This window comes from Takifugu flavidus, chromosome 12 (genome assembly GCF_003711565.1).
Source record: "Takifugu flavidus isolate HTHZ2018 chromosome 12, ASM371156v2, whole genome shotgun sequence".
Taxonomy (NCBI): domain Eukaryota; kingdom Metazoa; phylum Chordata; class Actinopteri; order Tetraodontiformes; family Tetraodontidae; genus Takifugu; species Takifugu flavidus.
The window spans coordinates 10,121,840-10,141,585 of NC_079531.1; the positions used below are offsets into that span (position 1 = coordinate 10,121,840).

Sequence of the window (19,746 nt, forward strand, 5' to 3'; positions counted from 1 at the left end):
TCGAGAACTTTGCCTTTTGGCTCAGCTCTCTCTTCACCACAACGGACCGGTGCAGATTCTGCATTACTGATGGCCCATGGTGCACCACCAACCGCTTCCCGTGGCTAACCGCTTTTTCCCACTCGGCGACACACCCGCTGAGAAACCGACTCTGGTAATTGGCGACTCTGTTTTGCGCTACGTGAAGCCGACTCCAGCGACCATAGTCAAGTGCATTCCAGGGGCCAGAGCGGACGACATAGAAGCAAATTTAAAGCTGCTGGCGAGACGTAAATGTAAATTTGGTAAAGTTATTATTCACGACGGAGCAAACAACTCCCGGCTTTGCCAGTTGGAGGTCACCAAAATGAACATAGAGTCGGTGTGCAGCTACGCAAAAACGATGTCAGACTCCGTAGTATTCTCTGGTCCCCTTCCCAATCTGGCCAGCGATGAAATGTTTAGCCGCATGTCGTCGCTTCATCGCTGGTTGTCACAGTGGTGCCCCGAAAACCAGGTGGCCTTTATAGACAATTGGAGCACTTTTTGGGGAAAACCTGGTCTGATTAGGAGAGAAGTTGTCCATCCCACACGGGATGGTGCCTCTCTTATTTCTAGTAATTTGGCTAATTTTATTAGATCCAAAGTGACCTGACAATCCAGGGTCCAGACCAGGATGCAGAGTTGTAGTCTTACACGCCTCTCTGCTGTTTCCATAGAACCCTCATCCACCAACAATAACATATTTAACACTATAGAGGTAGTCTCTGTTCCACGTTTAAAAGTTCACCAAGCACAGAGCAAGGGAGCGGTCAATCTCCATAATCTTTAAAATTTATACCAAAGCACAAATAGAATACACTAACAGCACAATTAAATGCAGACTGTTAAATATTAGATCTCTTTCATGTAAATCCCTGTTAGTGCATGACCTGACAGTTGATTATCACATTGATTTATTTTGTCTTAATGAGACCTGGCTTCAGGAGGAGAAGTATGTTAGCTTAAATGAATCTACTCCTCCTACCCATCTTAATTATCATATTCCTCGTGTTACTGGTCGAGGAGGGGGAGTGGCAGCAATCTATCACTCCAAGTTATTAATTAATCCTAGACCAAAATATGGTTCCAGTTCATTTGAAAGCCTGACTCTTGGCATCACCCATCTGAACTGGAAGGCAGAAAAGCCACTTTTGTTTGTAGTTGTATATCGGCCCCCTGCTGGGCCACATTCAGAGTTCCTGTCTGAGTTCTCTGATTTCTTATCTGACTTAGAACGGACAAAGTCATGATCATTGGAGACTTTAATATCCATGTAGACGTTGTAAATGACAGCTTTAGAAATGGCTTCATTTCATTACTTGAGTCAGTTGGTTTCCTCCAGCAGATAAACCAACCAACTCATAGCTTCAACCACACCCTAGATCTAGTTCTGACTTATGGTGTTGAGGTAGAACATGTGTCAGTGTTCCCTCAGAACCCACTCCTGTCAGATCATTCTTTGATCACTTTTACATTTATGATTAAGGATTCTTCTATCCTCAGAGCACAGTCTTACTATAGCAGATGTCTTTGAGATAATGCTGTAGCTAAGTTTAAGGAAGTGATCCCTGTGTTAATCCCAGGACCACCGTGTGTTTAAAAATAGTAAATCAGAGGAGGTGTGCCCCCTGGTATAATTCACATATCAGGACCCTCAAGCAGAAAGTGCGAAGAGTGGAAAGGAAGTGGCATTCTTGTAAAATAGACAGCTATCATGTAGCCTGGAAAGACTGTCTATTAGTTTACAAAAAGGCCCTCCGCAAGGCTAGAACAGCTTATTTTTCTTCTTTAATTGAGGAAAATAAGAGCAAACCCAGGTTTCTTTTCAGCACTGTGGCCAAATTAAATAAGAGTCACAGTGTTTTAGATCCACGTATCCCTTCTTCCATTAGTGGTGAAGACTTCATGAGCTTCTTCACTGATAAAGTTCTAGCTATCAGAGAGAAAGCTAACCAGGCCATCCCAACAACTGGACCATCACCAGATGTGCTGACTGTGGGAACATACAGGTTCTCCAATGAGCCCTTAAACTCCTTCAGCCCTATATATTTTTCTGAGGCGTCTTCGCTAATTCAGAAATCCAAGACCACCACGTGTCTTTTAGATCCCATCCCAACACACCTGTTGAAGGATGTTTTACCATTGATAGGCAGTTCTATCCTGGACCAGATCAGTGGTTCTTTAGTGACAGGTTATGTACCCCGGTCCTACAAGGTGGCAGTGATTAAGCCGTTGCTTAAAAAACCATCACTGGATCCTGACGTATTAGCAAATTATAGGCCATATCCAACCTTCCTTTTATCTCTAAAGTTCTTGAGAAGGTGGTGGTGACTCAGTTACTGGAGCACCTGCAGAGGAACAGCCTGTTTGAGATGTTTCAGTCAGGCTTTAGAGCTCATCACAGCACAGAAACGGCACTTCTTAAAGTTACTAATGAGCTTCTCATAGCTTCAGATCATGGACTGGTCTCTATGCTGGTTCTGCTGGATCTCAGTGCTGCTTTTGATACAGTTGATCACAGCATCCCGTTACATAGACTGTAACATGTGATTGGGATTAAAGGGACAGCACTAGACTGGTTTAGATCATATTTATCTGATAGATACCAGTTTGCTTCTCTTAGGAAACATTATTCAGCAGCATGGAATAAATTTTCATTGTTATGCTGATGACACTCAGTTATATTTATCCATGAAACCAGAGGAGACAGAGAAGTTAGCGAAGCTCCAGACCTGTCTTAACGACATAAAGTCCTGGATGTCTTCGAATTTCCTCCTCCTTAACCCAGGAAAAACTGAGGTCATGGTGTTTGGTCCTGAACCTCTCAGGGATAGATTAGATCATATGATCACTCTAGATGGTATCTCATTAACATCTAGTCTCTCTGTGAGGAATCTAGGAGTAACTTTTGATCAAAATCTCTCCTTCAACTCACACATTAAATTAGTCTCTAGAAGTGCCTTTTTTCACCTGAGGAACATCACAAAGATTAGGAAGCTACTGACGCGGCATGATGCTGAAAAGTTAATTCATGCTTTTGTTACTTCTAGGCTGGACTATTGTAATTCTTTATTATCAGGGTGTTCAAACAACTCTTTAAGCCTCCAGTTGATCCAAAATGCTGCAGCCAGAGTTCTGACAGGTATTGACAAAAGAGATCACATAACTCCTGTAATGGCGTCGCTTCATTGGCTGCCTGTTAAATTTAGAATAATTTTTAAAACCCTTCTTTTGACCTACAAGGTCCTCAGAGGCCTAGCTCCATCCTACCTGGAGGGGCTAGTGATACCTTACCAGCCCAATAGACCACTCCGCTCTCAGAATGCTGGTCTACTTGTGGTTCCCAGAGTTTCTAGGAGTAGAATGGGGGGCCGAGCATTTAGCTACCAGGCCCCCCTGCTATGGAACCAGCTCCCTGTCCAGGTACGGGAGGCTGACTCCATCGCTACTTTTAAGATCAGACTTAAAACCTACCTTTTTGAAAAAGCTTATTGTTACTAATTCTGTAGTTCCAGTTACTATCATAGACAGACAAATTATCATACTTAGGGGGTCGTCTAATCGTTAGGTTAACATCTTAGCTATGCTGTTATAGGCCAAGGCTGCCGGGGTCCAGAAACATAATCACCTGACAGGCCTCTGTCACCCCACTGGGTCATGGTTTCCTCTCCTCTCCTCTCCTTTCCTCCTCCTCATCAAGCAGACTAGTTATGCTGATTCCTGTGTAGTTTTTCTGCTCCCCCCCCCCATTCATTTACAGGTATCGCCGCCTCCTCTCCTCTCCTCTCTCTCCTCTCCTCTCTCTCCTCTCCTCTCCTCTCCTCTCTCTCCTCTCCTCTCCTCTCCTCTCCTCTCTCTTTATCCAGCCGGCCATCAGCAGGAGGGTCCCCCTACATGAGCCTGGTCCTGCTCAAGGTTTCTTCCTGTTAATGGGGAGTTTTTCCTTGCCACTGTTGCTTGTCTGGGGTTAGGCCCTGCGATTCTGGAAAGCGCCTTGAAACAATTTTGATTGTATAAGATGCTATATAAATAAAGATTGATTTGATTTGATTTGATTCCTTACTGGAAGGCGTGTTGGTGGGTTTAAGGAGGTCTTCGAAGTATTCCTTCCACCGATCCACAACATCCTGAATTGAGGTCAGCAGCACACCATCGCCACTATACACAGTCTTGACAGTGCACTGCTTCCCCTTCCTCAGACGCCGGATGGTGGTCCAGAACCTTTTCGAAGCCGTCCGGAAGTCGTTCTCCAAGGCCTCACCGGACTCTTCCCATGCCCGGGTCTTTGCCTCGGCAACTGCCGTAGCTGCACTCCGCTTGGCCTGCTGGTACATATCTGCTGCCTCAGGAGTCCCACAGGCCAGTAAGGCCTGATACAACTCCGTCTTCATCCTGACGGCATCCCTCAACGCTGGTGTCCACCAGCGGGTTTGGGCATTGCCGTCACGACAGGCACCAACCACCTTGTGGCCACAGCACCGGTCAGCCACCTCAACAATGGAGGCACGGAACATGGTCCACTTGGGCTCGATGTCCTCCGCCTCCCCAAGGACATGGTCAAAGCTCTCCCGGAGGTGTGAGTTGAAGTTCCTTCTGACAGGAGCCATCGGAGCCAACTCACCACCAGGTGGTAATCACTTGACAGCTCTGCCCCTTTCTTCACCCGGGTGTCCAGAACATGCGGCCGCAAATCTGATGACACAACCGCAAAGTCAATCATCGAGCTGCGGCCTAAGGCGCCCTGGTGCCAAGGTCACATGTGGACGCCTTTATGCCTGAACAAGGTGTTCGTTATGGACAATCTGAGATGAGCTCAGAAGTCCAACAACAGAGCACCACTCGGGTTCAGATCAGGGGAGCCGTTCTTCCCAATCACACCTCTCCAGGTCACGCTGTCACTGCCAACATGAGCACTGAAGTCACCCAGGAGGACGAGGGAACCCGCAAAAGGAGCACTCTACAGCACTCCCTCTAAGGACTCCAAAAAGGGTGGATATGCTGAACTGCTGTTTGGGCCATAGGCACAAACAACAGTCAGGATCTGTCCCCCCACCCAAAGGCGAAGGGAGGCTACCCTCTCATTCACCAGGGTAAACTCCAATATACAGGCACTGACCCGGGGAGCAACAAGGATTGCCACCCCTGCCCGTCGCCTCTCACCATTGGCAATTCCAGAATGGTAGATAGTACAACCCCTCTTGAGACGACTGGTTCCAGAGCCCCTGCTATGCGTCGAGGTGAGGCCGATAATATCAAGTAGGAACTTCTCAACCTCGCGTACCAGCTCAGGCTCCTTTCCCATCAGAGAGGTGACATTCCACGTCCCTAGAGCTAGTTTCTGCAGCCAGGGATCAGACGGCCAAGGTCCCTGCCTTCCGCCGCCCCCAACACACAATGCCCCCAGGCCTGGCTCCAGGAGGGGGCCCCGGTGACCCACATCCGGGCAAGGGAAACTTGGGACCAATAATCATTTTCATCATTGGGGGTCCTGGGCTACGCTTTGTCTGATCCCTCACCTAGGGCCTGTTGGCCATGGGTGGCCCTACCAGGGGCATAAAGCCCCAGACAATGGACCTCCTAGGATCATTGAGACATGCAAACCCCTCCACTAAGAAAGCACTTGACATTTTAAAATCCACACACGATAAGGTGGTAGCCCAGGAGTTACCACCTTATTAAGTCAAATAAAACTTTTTTCAGAAGCCCAGCATGGTGAGCCTTATAACTGCCTTGAATCAGATTATTGATTAACACCACTATCACAGAGTTGATACACCATGAAGTAATATCTGCTAGGCAGTTTACATAAACATAATTTCTTATTTTGGCTTCTCAGTAAAATACTCAATCAACCAAATATCACATTCCATATGGTTGAAGGAATGGCAATGAAAAGAAAGACGGAATCATCTCCTGACGGGTTGCATGTGAAATCATGCTTACCAAGGTTTGTTGTTCGAAACCTTCCGACAAACACTAACGTTCCCCATATGTTTCATTTTGGCCATACTGTATAAGACACACGCACAGACACACACAGACAAATACACCATGATTTACCTCAGGGTTTCTCCTGTAGATCCTCTGTGTTTCCACAAGTTAACAAGACTGGAGGAGCGACTGGCAGCTGAGGACGATTTGCCGTCACCCACGTGCATACGCACGACTGTGCTAGTGGTGAAGGCACTGCGCACATTACGTTCTGGTTTAGCCAAAATGATGTACACCTGATAGGAAACAAAACATGCCATAGAACAGAACAACAGTCAAAACTCTTGCACTTAATTAGAAATGTGGCAGTAGATTATTGCGTCTGTGGTGTGGTATGATGTATGTACCTTTGCCATGGTTATCTGCAGTTACATTACTGCTCTGTCCTCTAACTTCAACTGATTAATGGAATAACCTAATTTAGCCCATTATTCGACCTCCTAATGGACAAATATAAACCAATCAACTGTTCTTAATGTCCCAATAAAAACAGATTTTAATAACTTTGAGGGAAAATACATTTTCATTCTATTAACATCAGAGGAGAAGACAAAATGATTGAATGTTTGGTTGATAATGGTTTTAAAAGTGGTGATTATGTAGCAAACAGAAAGTATGAATTTTATCGCCACCCTTACCTTGGGTACGAACATGCAGCACAAGGCCACGGTCGCACTGAGGCTGACACTGAAGCACATCGTGATGATCTTGTAGTTGGAGCCGAAGTAGATGGGTACGAAGGCCAGCCAGATGATGCAGGTGGTGTACATGGTAAAGGCTATGTACTTGGCCTCATTGAAATTGGCAGGGACATTGCGGGTCTTCAAGAGAAATTCACAAAAGAGCACATAATTGCAAGGCACCCATATACAAAAGTTTAAATTCTGACTTCACAAGCTCAGCAAAAGTTATTAGATTCTATCAAAAGTTTGCAATTTAAATCACAATTTTACCTTAAAGGCATAGAAGGTACAGCTGAGGATGAGCAGGCAGTTATATCCCAGGGGGGCAACCACAGCCAGATTAGTGGTGTTGCAAATTAGATTGACCTGCCGGATGCTGGGGTAGTCATGGATCACCTACACTCACAAGAAGGTTCACAAGCATATGCTGGAAGTTCTAATTCTTTTCAGACTTGTCTCTGTTAGCTGACGAGCTAACATCCATCCATTGTCGAGGATGGATGGATGGATGGATGGATGGATGGATGGATGGATGGATGGATGGATGGATTGATTGACAGACACTCTAGACATATGTACAATTTATATTCATGTGCTTTGCAGTAAAACATCAACATTGCAGACTCAAATATGTCAGAAGGTTGCAGTTGTGGAGCTTTTAGGAGATCTGAAGTGTTGCCATCCAACCATCTGGACATGGAAGAAACAGCTGAAGCACAGAAATGTCAAAGCACACAGCAGCATGCAAAGGGACAAGTGGCATGAAGGCTAAAGAGTCAGCAGGCTCAGGCTAGCATCAGAGTTAAGTGACCTGTTTACCTCAGGAGGCTCCATCACAAAGAGAGCGATGATGATGCCCAGCTGCAGCACTATGAGCATGAATGCGATCATGAGCTGAGCGCAGGCAGACATGAAACGTGGTTTCTTTGTACAGATTTTCTTCTTGCTGCCTGCCAGGATCCGAGCAATGCGGTTTGTCTATAATCACATAGCCAACACCGTCAATAACTTTCAGTAATGCTCCATACATTTCTTCATTTTAACAATCTGCATTCTGTCTGTCCTAGGCTGACATGTAAACTTTAATGAACCATATGCTCTTGTATACCGGTACTTCCACAGCACAGAACATATTCAGCACCATTGTGTTTGTTCTGTGTCGCTCCAGAACATAACTATACATTTATTCCGTATGGCTCTTCTGCAGCATTAGAATGCATGTCTGCCCATTACTAAATTAAGTTAGCATAGCTTTAGTACCATCTCCCAGCTGCTATCAATTTTCATTATTTCGTACTTCTTACCTTGGTGACCAGTGCAGAATAGCTCATGGCAGGTGACAAACCTATTCCCAGTCTCTGGAGGTAGCAATGTACAACATGGGGTTTGGCAATGAGGCTGAACGTACACAGGTACCCCAGGCAGATCCCTACTAGTATGATGTAGCACAACTCCCTACTGGAGGATTTTACTACTGGCGTATCGCGGAACCTTGAACACAAACAGATTCATAGACAAAAAACATGAAGTACAATGGCCCTGAACTGTTCAGTACACTGCTCCACAGCTACATACTACACAGCTGAGAGACTGTTACCTGATAAAGATTCCAGTTACAAAGAATGTTGCCATTTGACCCAAGCAGGCAAAGACCACAGCAGCTATGGGTTCAGGGTCTCCCCATCGCAGATACTCAACTGGGATTAAATCACAGCCTGTGTACATAAAAGATTTTTTTCCTGAAACTCCCGTTTTCACTCTCAGTGATGTGGATCAGAGATGGGTTTAATGAAAACAGTTGGTTTAAATGTGCACACAGTGTGACCTTTCCTGTCTGAACAACAAACAACAATAATTTTAATCAGCCCTTTCTTCTTTATGTTCCCAGATGTCACTTCACTGCCCCAGTGTCTCCTGATGAACGTCCACTCTCACATGCACCTATATACGCACCACAGGTGCCCTATGTAATGTTATTTTGTTCTTTTAAGCTAATTGTATTATTATGTTTGAAAAGCAGCTGAATCCATTTTAGCACAACTTGATTATTAACATCAAGGAGAGGGTGAAGAACATTTGAAGGTGGTCTTCAGAAGTCTGTGGTTGAAGATGGGTGTGTTAAAGAAATCTACATATTTCATGGATCAGTGGAGCAAATTAGAGCCTCAGTAGGGTGCTCAACTTAAGGCTCAATAGAAACTGAGAACATAACTTCATCCACAGACCACAATGTGTTCCTTAGAAATTTTCATTAAAGTGCTTCACAAATGTAATTTCAATGATTGCACAATTTGACTTTAACATGGTTAGTTAAAAAGGGATTTTAATAGCAAACAAATAGTTTTCTCATTTTTATTGTAACTGCATCTCATTGTTTTTGTCTTTCAGTCATTAAGTGTATGTCATTGAACTAATATCTCTTTTGGGCCTTGGTAGGTTCCTGATCCTTTCAAGGCCTCCTGAACTAAAGCAAGATGGAACTAGGGTGTCTGCAAAGACGACGACAGGTGAAACATGCTGCCCTCCGGAAGCCCAAGCTGCTACTCTGGGCCCCCTGTGGGTTATCCACATCTTGTGAAATTACACATGTTCCTTCAATGCTTATTCAAGATGTGTTTAAAAAAAAATCCGAAATACAGGTAATTAACTTGACGACAAGTAGGGAGTTGCAAGTGAAAATGAAGCCATCTATAGAAACCAACCTGTGAGGTCATCATTAGGCCAAGAACCCAGTTCACAAGCTTTGCAGGTGTACTCATCAAACACAAACTCGTTTTCTTTACAGGGAGTGCAGGTCCAGCAGCAGCTCACCTCACCTTTACGGATCACCTGGAAGGGACAACATTCACAATGCGTGTGTGCACGAATGTATGTGTGCCTTTATTAGGACGAAATAGGATCAGAGTTGTCTGTATCAGACGTCTTACCTTTATTTGTCCTTTGTCGCAGGGTTCACTACAGACTGACTTGATAATGGAATCTGTGTTGGGCCAAATTTCATCATCATCTATCTTTAATCCTCCATTGTCCCAACTTCCAACATTAATGTAGTCATAATAGTCCTTTCCCATCTTTTTAAAATTCATTATTTCATATCTGTGGATAAAACACCAAACAATGTACACATTTTTTTGCCATATTACTCCAAAGCATGCACCCAGTGTCACAGCATTGAGGAGTTACACTGCCTACCTGCCAGGTGAGTCTCCATTCTCATCAAATAGTATTCCCTCTCCTGACACACCTGTAAAGTTGGTTTTCATCAGGAAATCTAACAGTGTTGCACCATCTATAGGACGCATTGCATCACACAGTCCCTTGAAAGACACAAATAATCTTGTCAGAAACCACATATGACATTGTTTATGGTTGGTACCTTCATTTCCATTCCACCTCTCATCTTGATGCACTATTTTCTTATTAGTCTGTGTATTAGTGGAAGCGGAAGCTACCTGAAAACCTGGGCACAGGGTCTGCTGCATGTTGTGGAGGCCGTGTGCCATTGAGTAAATGGCATTAATAACAAAGCCCATTTTAGTGTCCTGTGCATACTGTTGCCGAAGTGACTCTCGCTCTGCAAAGGACAGAAAAAGGCATTAAAAAAGAACCTTCCTGATGTCCAACACATTGCTTTCATTTCCTTACATGACTCTTACCAGTTAAGCCTTTGTTTTCAATCTGTGGTTGCTTCCAAAACTTCTATATTCATTTGTTTTCTATTCATACTGCATATGTTCAGTACAACACACAGTTGACTCTCCACACTTAAACTTGCATCCATTGTGAAAGTGCATTGATGTGTTTTATGTGGTTACAGTGTTCAAATACCTTGGGCTCTAGCTTATACGCTACAAAAAGCTTGATGATATGTACTGTAGAGTTGCTGTAGTTCAACTGATACTGTAAAAATGTCAAGTGCTTTCAACTTTTATCACTGTCATGGGCAGTAAACACATGAAAAAACATGAAAATGCCCTGATTTTTTACATCAAAATAATTCAGGGTTAAGTATTTTCAAAATACTGTAAAATAATTTGTGTGAGTCAGTGTGGGCCTGAAGGCTAATGAAACCATTACTTACGGAGTCACTTCCAGTTTTTCTGCATGTTATGGTCCAAGTGCTGCTGCAGCTTTAAGTGTAGAGAAAAGGCCTTCGTGTTCAGCGTTATGCTAACTGGGTTGGTTGAGCTCTGACTGTGGAGGATGTCAACCTAGTTGAACGTGAGGCGTTTCATTTTGCTTTTGGTTAATTTCTCATATTTCTCACAATTTCTCTCAACCATGGGTCCTTTCCAACATAAATTCAGTCAGTCAGTGACTTTTTCATCTTCACACAAGATGTTGAGATGTTTGAGAAAACTACACATAGTAAGAAAAGCAGCCTGTGTAATGAGTCCAGAATGATACCATGGCATTTGTTCAGAAGGAATCTTCATACTACTAGATCAATACTGGGCTTATAATATAATACCTTTTGGACATTTTGTCCCACAGACATCTGTTTTGTTGTTGCGCATTTTGTGGCTTCTTTTGGCACATTTCTTCGATGGGTATTTGGTATTTTTATTTGTAACTATACTTTTCATGTAGTTTTGCCTGTCACTGACTGTCACAGTTGTATTCCTTAAAAGGAGGCTCTCTATCTACAACAGTAGTATAAATCCATATATATAAACCTCAGTATCAGTTTTAGTCATTTGTTGTAATGGTGAGTCTTTAGTTTAATATTACTGAAATTAAACTAAAGACTCACCATTAGAACTCATCATAAGCCCTCTGTTGTCCTTCATTGGTGTTTATTGGTGTCAGTACTCACTGCTACACGTGCGGTTGTATTTGCTGTTTTCCTGTGGGTGTCCTTTGAGTTGACAATGAAAACGATGCTGCCAGAACTCAGGAAACCAAGGGTTCCTGTGGTTATTCTCTGGACGCAGCTTCAGGTAGTAATCATCAAACCACTTCACGTCAGCAGACTGGAGCTTGATGGTGATACCACCAGCAGCTTCTTTGACATAACCATCTGTGACATCGTACCTGTCTGCCCATCCATCGCTGTCAAGAAACACATAAAATAGAGGAACAAACATCTAACAACTTGCTTATTATACAAAGTATACATTTATAAAAAGGCAAAAAGCTCAGTCCACAGTTTTGGTTGTTTTTGACTGCAGGAATCTTTGATTCTCTGTTGATATTTCCACAATCTGGTATCTACACAGTTATTTCTACACGTCTCCTCCACAGGTTTCCTTAAATGTCATGAATCCATAGGCCTGCAGTTTAATGTGAATGCACATAAACGGTTAAAATAATCCATCCCATTATATAGTGCATATCACAGGAGCTTCCTTTGAGAAGCACCACTCCACAAGGAAGGAAGCAGAGATGGAACTGTGTGACAGAGAAAGACAAAAGCAAGAAAGAAGAGGAAAAAGGGCAAATCATTTTTCCTCTCACAACTGCCAACATGGCCTCAAGGAAGAACACAATTCTCAGACGCTCTCCTTTCGCCTCCCCAGTCCTTTCCATTCTCTCTGACCCTCCAGAGAACAAAACTCATTTTCTTCTACAGCAGTACTTCAAGCCATAATGTAAATTAAATCTGCTTTTTTGCAGAAATGGATTCCTGTGTATTCCTATGTGCACATGTCGGGGACAAACTGGTTTGAGACTGGTTTGTCAGATTTTTATCTCCATCTGAATATTCAATATGATGCTTTTTTTTATGATGCATTTGCAGTGTCTTTACTATTAAATTCTAAATGGACTATATGTGCACAGACATATACAGTATATGTGTCTATCGATCTGTCTGTCTGTCTATACACACACACACACATACACACACACACATATATACACAAATTGGCTACTGGAACAAGGAATTCATGGAGCAGGGCAGAGAACATGGTACTGATGGAGTGTTACTACAGGAGTAACCCCAGCGAGAGAGGGTACATGCAGAGAATGTGGGAGAAATGGGTACTTCGAAACCCCACATCCTCACTGATTAAGAAGCAGCTCTTAACTCAGTGTTCGAATATCCGCAATAAGAAGCTGCTAACACAGCTAGAGATTGACGATGCACGGCGGTGTGCCTCACCCAGGGTACAAATATGCTACAGCAAGGGGGAGCCAGGACGCCAGGTCAGTATGGGGGTGATTTCATCATCACCCCCCAATATCGAGATTGGGTACAAAGCCCCAATGACAGATGGAATGACCTGAGAGAGAGAATCATGAAGTCCTGGGGGAACTCAACTACCTCCCTGTCAAGGCTAACACAGAAAGTACCAGACCAGTCTCTACTGGAGGACATGAACACGGCACTGTCAACCATCCCTACCTCTACTATCACTGAGACCAATCAGCTGATGTATGCAGCGGCAACGGTAATTGTACAGATGCTTGGCTATAAGATCAAGAGCATGAATAGCCATAAGAAGCAAATGGCCCCATGGAGGAGAAGGCTAGAGGCAAAAATCATGGTAACACGGAGAGAAGTCAGCATCCTAACAGAGCTGAGTAGAGGCGTGAATTCAAGGACAGAGCGGCCCAAGAAGTACAACAAACTGTCCATACCGGAGGCGTGTGTGTGTGTGTGTGTGTGTGTGTGTGTGTGTGTGTGTGTGTGTGTGTGTGTAGTGCTATGGGATGGTGATGACACCAGTATTGTTGTACTGGCACCCAACTTTTGCCCTCATGCTGACCATACAATTAAACTATTAGGTCAGTGTTGCGTGGCGGCTAAAAATTCCAATAGAGGTACTGAATAAATCAGCATTAGTATTCTGAATCTCTGTATGCTATAAGTGAACACCTTTGGTTCAACAGACTCAGCACTTTTTCACACAATTTTTATTAAAAGGTATTATTCCGGTAGCTCCTGTGCTCCTGTGCTACCGGAATAATACAGTACAAAACTTCGGCTGATAAAATGAAGCAAATACACCAGTGGCATTTTAAAGTGGCACAAACAGTGAGTACAATGTTGAACTACAGTAGCCAGAAGCCTCTTGTGCTAGCAACAATCCTAGCGCCCACAGCAATGATGAAATGGAGGTGCTACATGTTGGCATCGCTCAAATCATTATGATCTCCAGCAAAATAGTGTGAAAGACAATTAACATTTCACGACGAGCAGTCAAACCATTAACCACTGAGTTATCCTCCTTTCAAAGAGTTGTTTTAATTTATATTTAATCATATAAATAATTAAAGTCTGACTGTTAGTTGAACCATGGATTCAGGAGGTCAAATATGTTCTTGTCCCACTAATGGAAGAGTGGGACACCTCATTACCCCTTGTTAGGGTGCTGGAAGGGGCGTAGGAGGTTGGGCATTCTTTTCAGCATGTCTATCTATGAAAGCATACCAGGGCCAACTGACAACATGCTGAGGAGTCTCAGGCGGCCTGGAAAGGCCTTGGGAGTCCTGGTGGAAAAGGGCTGTCTGAGGCTCCCTGCTGAGGCCAATAGCCCCAAGAGAAATACCTGGACAAGCAGTTTGGCTCAACACAAAAAATGAAATTTAAAAAAATTTAAGTGGACTCATTTTCAGTATGGCTAATATAACAGCCTACAACTGACTGACATATACTGTATATACTGATATATACTGCACTAACACTTATTTTACCTGTTTTAGCGTCTTCTCCCATTTGTTTGTCCCATATCAATGAACCACCTATCCACCCAAGGACATTGCCATGGTTCCCAGCCTACACTTAACCTGTCTGTACTTTATGTCACCTTCGACACAGGAAAATTTTAATTATATACAGGGGGCTAGAGCCAGACTTTCTACTCACAAATCAATTGTTGGATAGTCTGTCTCTACCAATATTGGAAAAGCTATTAGTTCAGGCATTTTACACAATCTTCTATTAAGCTTTTCAACAAATTATATCCTCGGGCAATTACCATCACACCATTCTTTCTTTTTAAAAATAGTAACGAACTCATTTGTGAGAGGTTATACATATTTAGTTTCCTCTTTCTCATTGAATCTCCAAATCTTTCAATCAGAAATTACTGTTGTAACATATTTAACACTATGGAGGTAGTCTGTGTTCCACGATTAAAAGTTCACCAAGCACAAAGCAAGGAAGCGTTCACTCAACATAATCTTATTCAAATAATACCAAAGCACAAATAGAAGAAACTAACAGTACAATTAAATGTGGCCTATTAAATATTAGATCTCTTTTGTGTTAATCCCTATTAGTGCACAACCTGATAGCCGATCACCACATTGATTTATTTTGTTTTACTGAGACCTGGCTTCAGGAGGAGGAGTATGTTAGCTTAAATTAATGTACTCCTCTTATCCATCTGAATTATCATATTACTCTTGGTACTGGTCAAGGAGGGGGAGTGGCAGCAATCTATCACTCCAAGTTATTTATTGATCCGAGACCCAAACATGACTCCAGTTCATTTGAAAGCCTGACTCTTGGCATCACCCATCTGAACTGGAAGGCAGAAAAGCCACTTTTGTTTGTAGTAGTATATCGGCCCCCTGCTGGACCACACTCAAAGTTCCTAACCGAGTTCTCTTTCTTAAGTTCATATCTGACTTGGTCCTCAGAACAGATAGTCATTATTATTGGAGACTTTAACATCCATGTAGACGTTGTAAATGACAGCTTTAGAAATGGCTTCATTTCATTACTTGAGTCAGTTGTTTTCCTTCAACAGATAAAGCTACCAACTCATAGCTTCAACCGCACCCTTGATCTAGTTCTGACTCAAGGTGTTGAGGTAGGACATGTGTCAGTGTTCCCTCAGAACCCACTACCGTCAGATCATTCTTTAATCACTTTTACTTTGATGATTAAGGATTTTTCTATGCTCAGAACACAGTATTTCAGATAATACTGTGGTTAAGTTTATGGAAGCGATCCCTGTGCTGATCCCAGGACCACCGTGTGTTTCCCCAGGGATCAATCATTATAATCTTAGCCCTGCCGAGGTCGACTCTGTTGCTGAAGGTGCAGCAGCCTCACTGAGAATCAAGCTTGATTCTGTTGCCCCCCTGAAAAAGAAAATAATAAATGAGAGAAGAAAGTGCGAAGACTACAAAGAAAGTGGTATTCTTGTTAAATAGATACCTACCATTTAGCCTGAAAAGACCCCAGATTTCATTTCAGCACTGTGGCCAAATTCCATCCATCCATCCATCCATCCTCTACCGCTTATCCGGGGTCGGTTCGCGGGGGCAGCAGCCTAAGAAGAGAAGCCCAGACTTCCCTCTCCCCGGCTACTTCTTCCAGCTCATCCGGAGGGATCCCCAGGCGTTCCCAGACCAGTCGAGAGACAAAGTCTCTCCAACGTGTCCTGGGTCTCCCTGGGGGTCTCCTACCGGAGGGACATGCCCCGAACACCTCACCAGGGAGGCGTCCAGTGGGCATCCTAACTAGATGCCCAAGCAACCCCATCTGGCTACTCTCAACGCGGAGGAGCAGCGGCTTTACTCCGAGCTTCTCCCGGATGGCAGAGCTTCTCACCCTATCTCTAAGGGAGAGCCCAGCCACCCTACAGAGGAAGCTCATTTCGGCCGCTTGTACCCGTGATCTTCTTCTTTGGGTCATTACCCAAAGCTCATGACCATAGGTGAGGGTAGGAGCAAAGATCGACCGGTAAATCGAGAACTTCGCTTTTTGGCTCAGTTCTCTCTTCACCACTATGGACCGGTGCAGAGTCCACATTACTGCGGATGCCGCACCGATCCGCCTGTCAATCTCCTGCTCCATTCTTCCCTCACTCGTGAACAAGACTCTGAGGTACTTAAACTCCTCCACTTGCGGCAGGATCTCCTCCTTGACCCGGACCACGGCCTCGGATTTGGAGGTGCTGATTTTTATCCCAGCCACTTCACATGCAGCGGCAAACCGATCCAGTGATAGTTGGAGGTCATGTCCAGTGATAGTTGGAGTTCACGGCCGATAACGCCAACAGGACCACATCATCTGCAAAAAGCAGAGACCCGATCCTGAGGTCACCAAACTGGACCCCCTCAACACCATGACTGCACCTAGAAATTCTGTCCAAAAAATTATGAACAGAATCTGTGACAAAGGGCAGCCCTGGCGGAGACCAACCCTCACCGGAAACGAGTTCGACTTACTGCCAGCAATGCGGACCAAACTCTGACACTGATCGTACAGGCAGCGGCCCGACACCCCAGAGGACTCCCCACAGGACCCCCCGAGGGAGACGGTTGAATGCCTTCTCCAAGTCCACAAAACACATGTGGACTGGTTGGGCAAACTCCCATGCACCCTCGAAGATCCTGCTGAGGGTATAGAGCTGGTCCACTGTTCCACGCCCAGGACGAAAACCACATTGCTCTTCCTGAATCTGAGGTTCGACTATCTGGCGGACCCTCCTATCCAGTACCCCTGAATAGACCTTACCAGAGAGGCTGAGGAGTGTGATCCCCCTATAGTTGGAACACACCCTCTGCTCCCCCTTCTTAAAAAGAGGGACTACCACCCAGGTCTGCCAATCCAGTGGCACCGCCCCCGATGTCCACACGATGTTGCAGAGTCAAGTCAAACATGACAGCCCTACAACATCCAGAGCCTTAAGGAACTCTGGGCGGATCTCATCCACGCCCGGGGCCTTGCCACCGACGAGTTTTTTGACTACCTCGGCAACTTCAGCCCCGGAGATATGAGAGCCTATCCCCAGGTCCCCTGGTCCCCAGGCCCTACTTCCTCACTGGAAGGCGTGTTGGTGGGATTGAGAAGGTCCTCGAAGTATTCCTTCCACCGATCCACAACATCCCGAGTTGAGGTCAGCAGCACACCATCACCACTATACACAGCGTTGACAGTGCACTGCTTTCCCTTCCTCAGACAATGGATGTTGGTCCAGAACCTTTTCAAGGCCGTCCGAATGTCGTTCTCCATGGCCGGGTCCATGCCCAGGTCTTTGCCTCGGCAACAGCCGTAGCTGCACTCTGCTTGGCCTGCCGGTGCCTATCTGCTGCCTCAGGAGTCCCACAGGCCAGTAAGGCCTGATAAGACTCCTTCAGCCTGACGGCATACCTCACCGCTGGTGTCCACCAGCGGGTTCGAGCATTGCCACCACAACAGTCACCAACCACCTTGCGGTCACAGCACCAGTCAGCCGCCTCAACAATGGAGGCACGGAACACGGTCCACTCGGACTCAATGTCACCCGCCTCCCCTGGGACATGGTCAAAGCTCTCCCAGAGATGTGAGTTGAAGCTCCTTCTGACAGGAGACTCTGCCAGGCGTTCCCAGCAGACCCTCACAATACATTTGGGTCGGCCGGGTCTGTCCGGCATCCTTCCCCACCATCGGAGCCAACTCACCACCAGGTGGTGATCAGTTGACAGCTCCGCCCCTCTTTTCACCATAACATGCGGCCGCAAATCCGATGACACAACCACAAAGTCGATCATCGATCTGCGGCCTAAGGCGTCCTGGTGCCAATTGCACATGTAGACGCCTTTATGCCTGAACAAGGTGTTTGTTATGGACAATCTGAGACAAGCACAGAAGTCAACAGAGCACCACTCGGGTTCAGATCAGGGGGGGCGTTCTTCCCAATCACACCTCTCCAGGTCACACTGTCATTGCCAACGTGAGCATTGAAGTCACCCAGGAGGATGAGGGAGCCCCCAGAAGGAGCACTCTACAGCACTCCCTCTAAGGACTCCAAAAAGGGTGGATACGCTGAACTGCTGTTTGGGCCATAGGCACAAACAACAGTCAGGATCCATCCCCCCACCCGAAGGCGAAGGAAGGCTACCCTCTCATCCACCGGGGTAAACTCCAATATACAGGCACTGAGCTAGGGAGCAACGAGAATTGCCACCCCTGCCCGTCGCCTCTCACCATCGGCAACTCCAGAGTGGTAGAGAGTCCAACTCCTCTCGAGAAGACTGGTTCCAGAGCTCTTGCTGTGCGTCGAGGTGAGGCCAGCTATATCTAGTCGGAACTTCTCAACCTCGCGCACCAGCTCAGGCTCCTTTCCCACCAGAGAGGTGACATTCCATGTCCCTAGAGCCAGTTTATGCAGCCGGGGATCAGACCGCCAAGGTCCCTGCCTTTGGCCGCTACCCAACACACAATGCACCCGACCCCCTTGACCACTCCTGCAGGTGGTGAGCCCACGGGAAGGGGGTCCCATGTTGCCTCTTCGGGCTGTGCCCGGCCAGACTCCATGGGCAGAGGTCCGGCCACCAGGCACTCGCCAACGTGCCCCACCCCCAGGCCTGGCTCCAGGAGGGGGCCCCGGTGACCCACATCCGGGCAAGGGAAACTTAGGACCGATGTTTTTACTCGTCATAAGGGGGTCTTGGGCTATGCTTTGTCTGGTCCCTCACCTAGGACCTGTTTGCCATGGGTGGCCCTAGCAGGGGCATAAAGCCCCAGACAACGGAGCTGCTAGGATCATTGGGACAGGCAAACCCCTCCACAACGATAAGGTGGTAGCCCAGGAGGGGTGTGGCCAAATTAACCAAGAATAACAGCATTTTAGATCCACGTATCCCATCTTCCCTTAGTGGTGAAGGCTTCAGGAGCTTCTTCACTGATAAAGTTCTAACTAGCAGGCCATCCCAACAACTGGACCATCACCAGATGTGCTGACTGTGGGAACATACATGGTCTCCAACGAGCCCTTAAACTCCTTCACCCCTATATATTTTTCTGAGGCGTCTTCGCTAATTCAGAAATCCAAGTCCACTGTGTGTCCCATCCCAACACACTTGTTGAAGGACATTTTACCAATGATAGGCAGTTCTATCCTGGACCAGATCAGTGGTTCTTCAGTGACAGGTTATGTACCCCAGTCTTACAAGGTAGCAGTGATTAAGCCGTTGCTTAAAAAACCATCACTGGATCTTGACAAATTAGCAAATTATAGGCCGATATCCAACCTTCCTTTCGTCTATAAAATTCTTGAGAAGGTGGTGGTGACTCAGTTACTGGAGCACCTGCAGAGGAACACCCAGTTTGAGATGTTTCATTCAGGCTTTAGAGCTCACCACAGCAGAGAAAAAGCACTTATTAAAG

General features: G+C 45.5%; 1 protein-coding gene across 6 annotated transcripts in view; it reads right to left on the reverse strand.

Annotated features, from left to right (window-relative positions):
• The window catches only part of grm5b (glutamate receptor, metabotropic 5b), a 51,091-nt gene that overhangs the window by 5,825 nt on the left and 25,520 nt on the right, over nucleotides 1-19,746 (reverse strand). For 5 of the 6 annotated variants that reach the window (XM_057050671.1, XM_057050667.1, XM_057050669.1 and 2 more), the window contains exons 7-17: nucleotides 11,512-11,747; nucleotides 10,148-10,269; nucleotides 9,888-10,012; nucleotides 9,623-9,791; nucleotides 9,398-9,524; nucleotides 8,293-8,410; nucleotides 8,000-8,186; nucleotides 7,515-7,673; nucleotides 6,966-7,091; nucleotides 6,651-6,833; nucleotides 6,082-6,248 (exon numbers count right to left, since the gene is read on the reverse strand). In XM_057050671.1, coding sequence (XP_056906651.1) covers nucleotides 6,082-6,248; nucleotides 6,651-6,833; nucleotides 6,966-7,091; nucleotides 7,515-7,673; nucleotides 8,000-8,186; nucleotides 8,293-8,410; nucleotides 9,398-9,524; nucleotides 9,623-9,791; nucleotides 9,888-10,012; nucleotides 10,148-10,269; nucleotides 11,512-11,747 — 1,719 coding nt within the window. Of the gene's footprint in view, nucleotides 1-6,081; nucleotides 6,249-6,359; nucleotides 6,453-6,650; nucleotides 6,834-6,965; nucleotides 7,092-7,514; nucleotides 7,674-7,999; nucleotides 8,187-8,292; nucleotides 8,411-9,397; nucleotides 9,525-9,622; nucleotides 9,792-9,887; nucleotides 10,013-10,147; nucleotides 10,270-11,511; nucleotides 11,748-19,746 lie in introns of those variants that run through there. The other variant, XM_057050672.1, reaches the window with a different exon arrangement.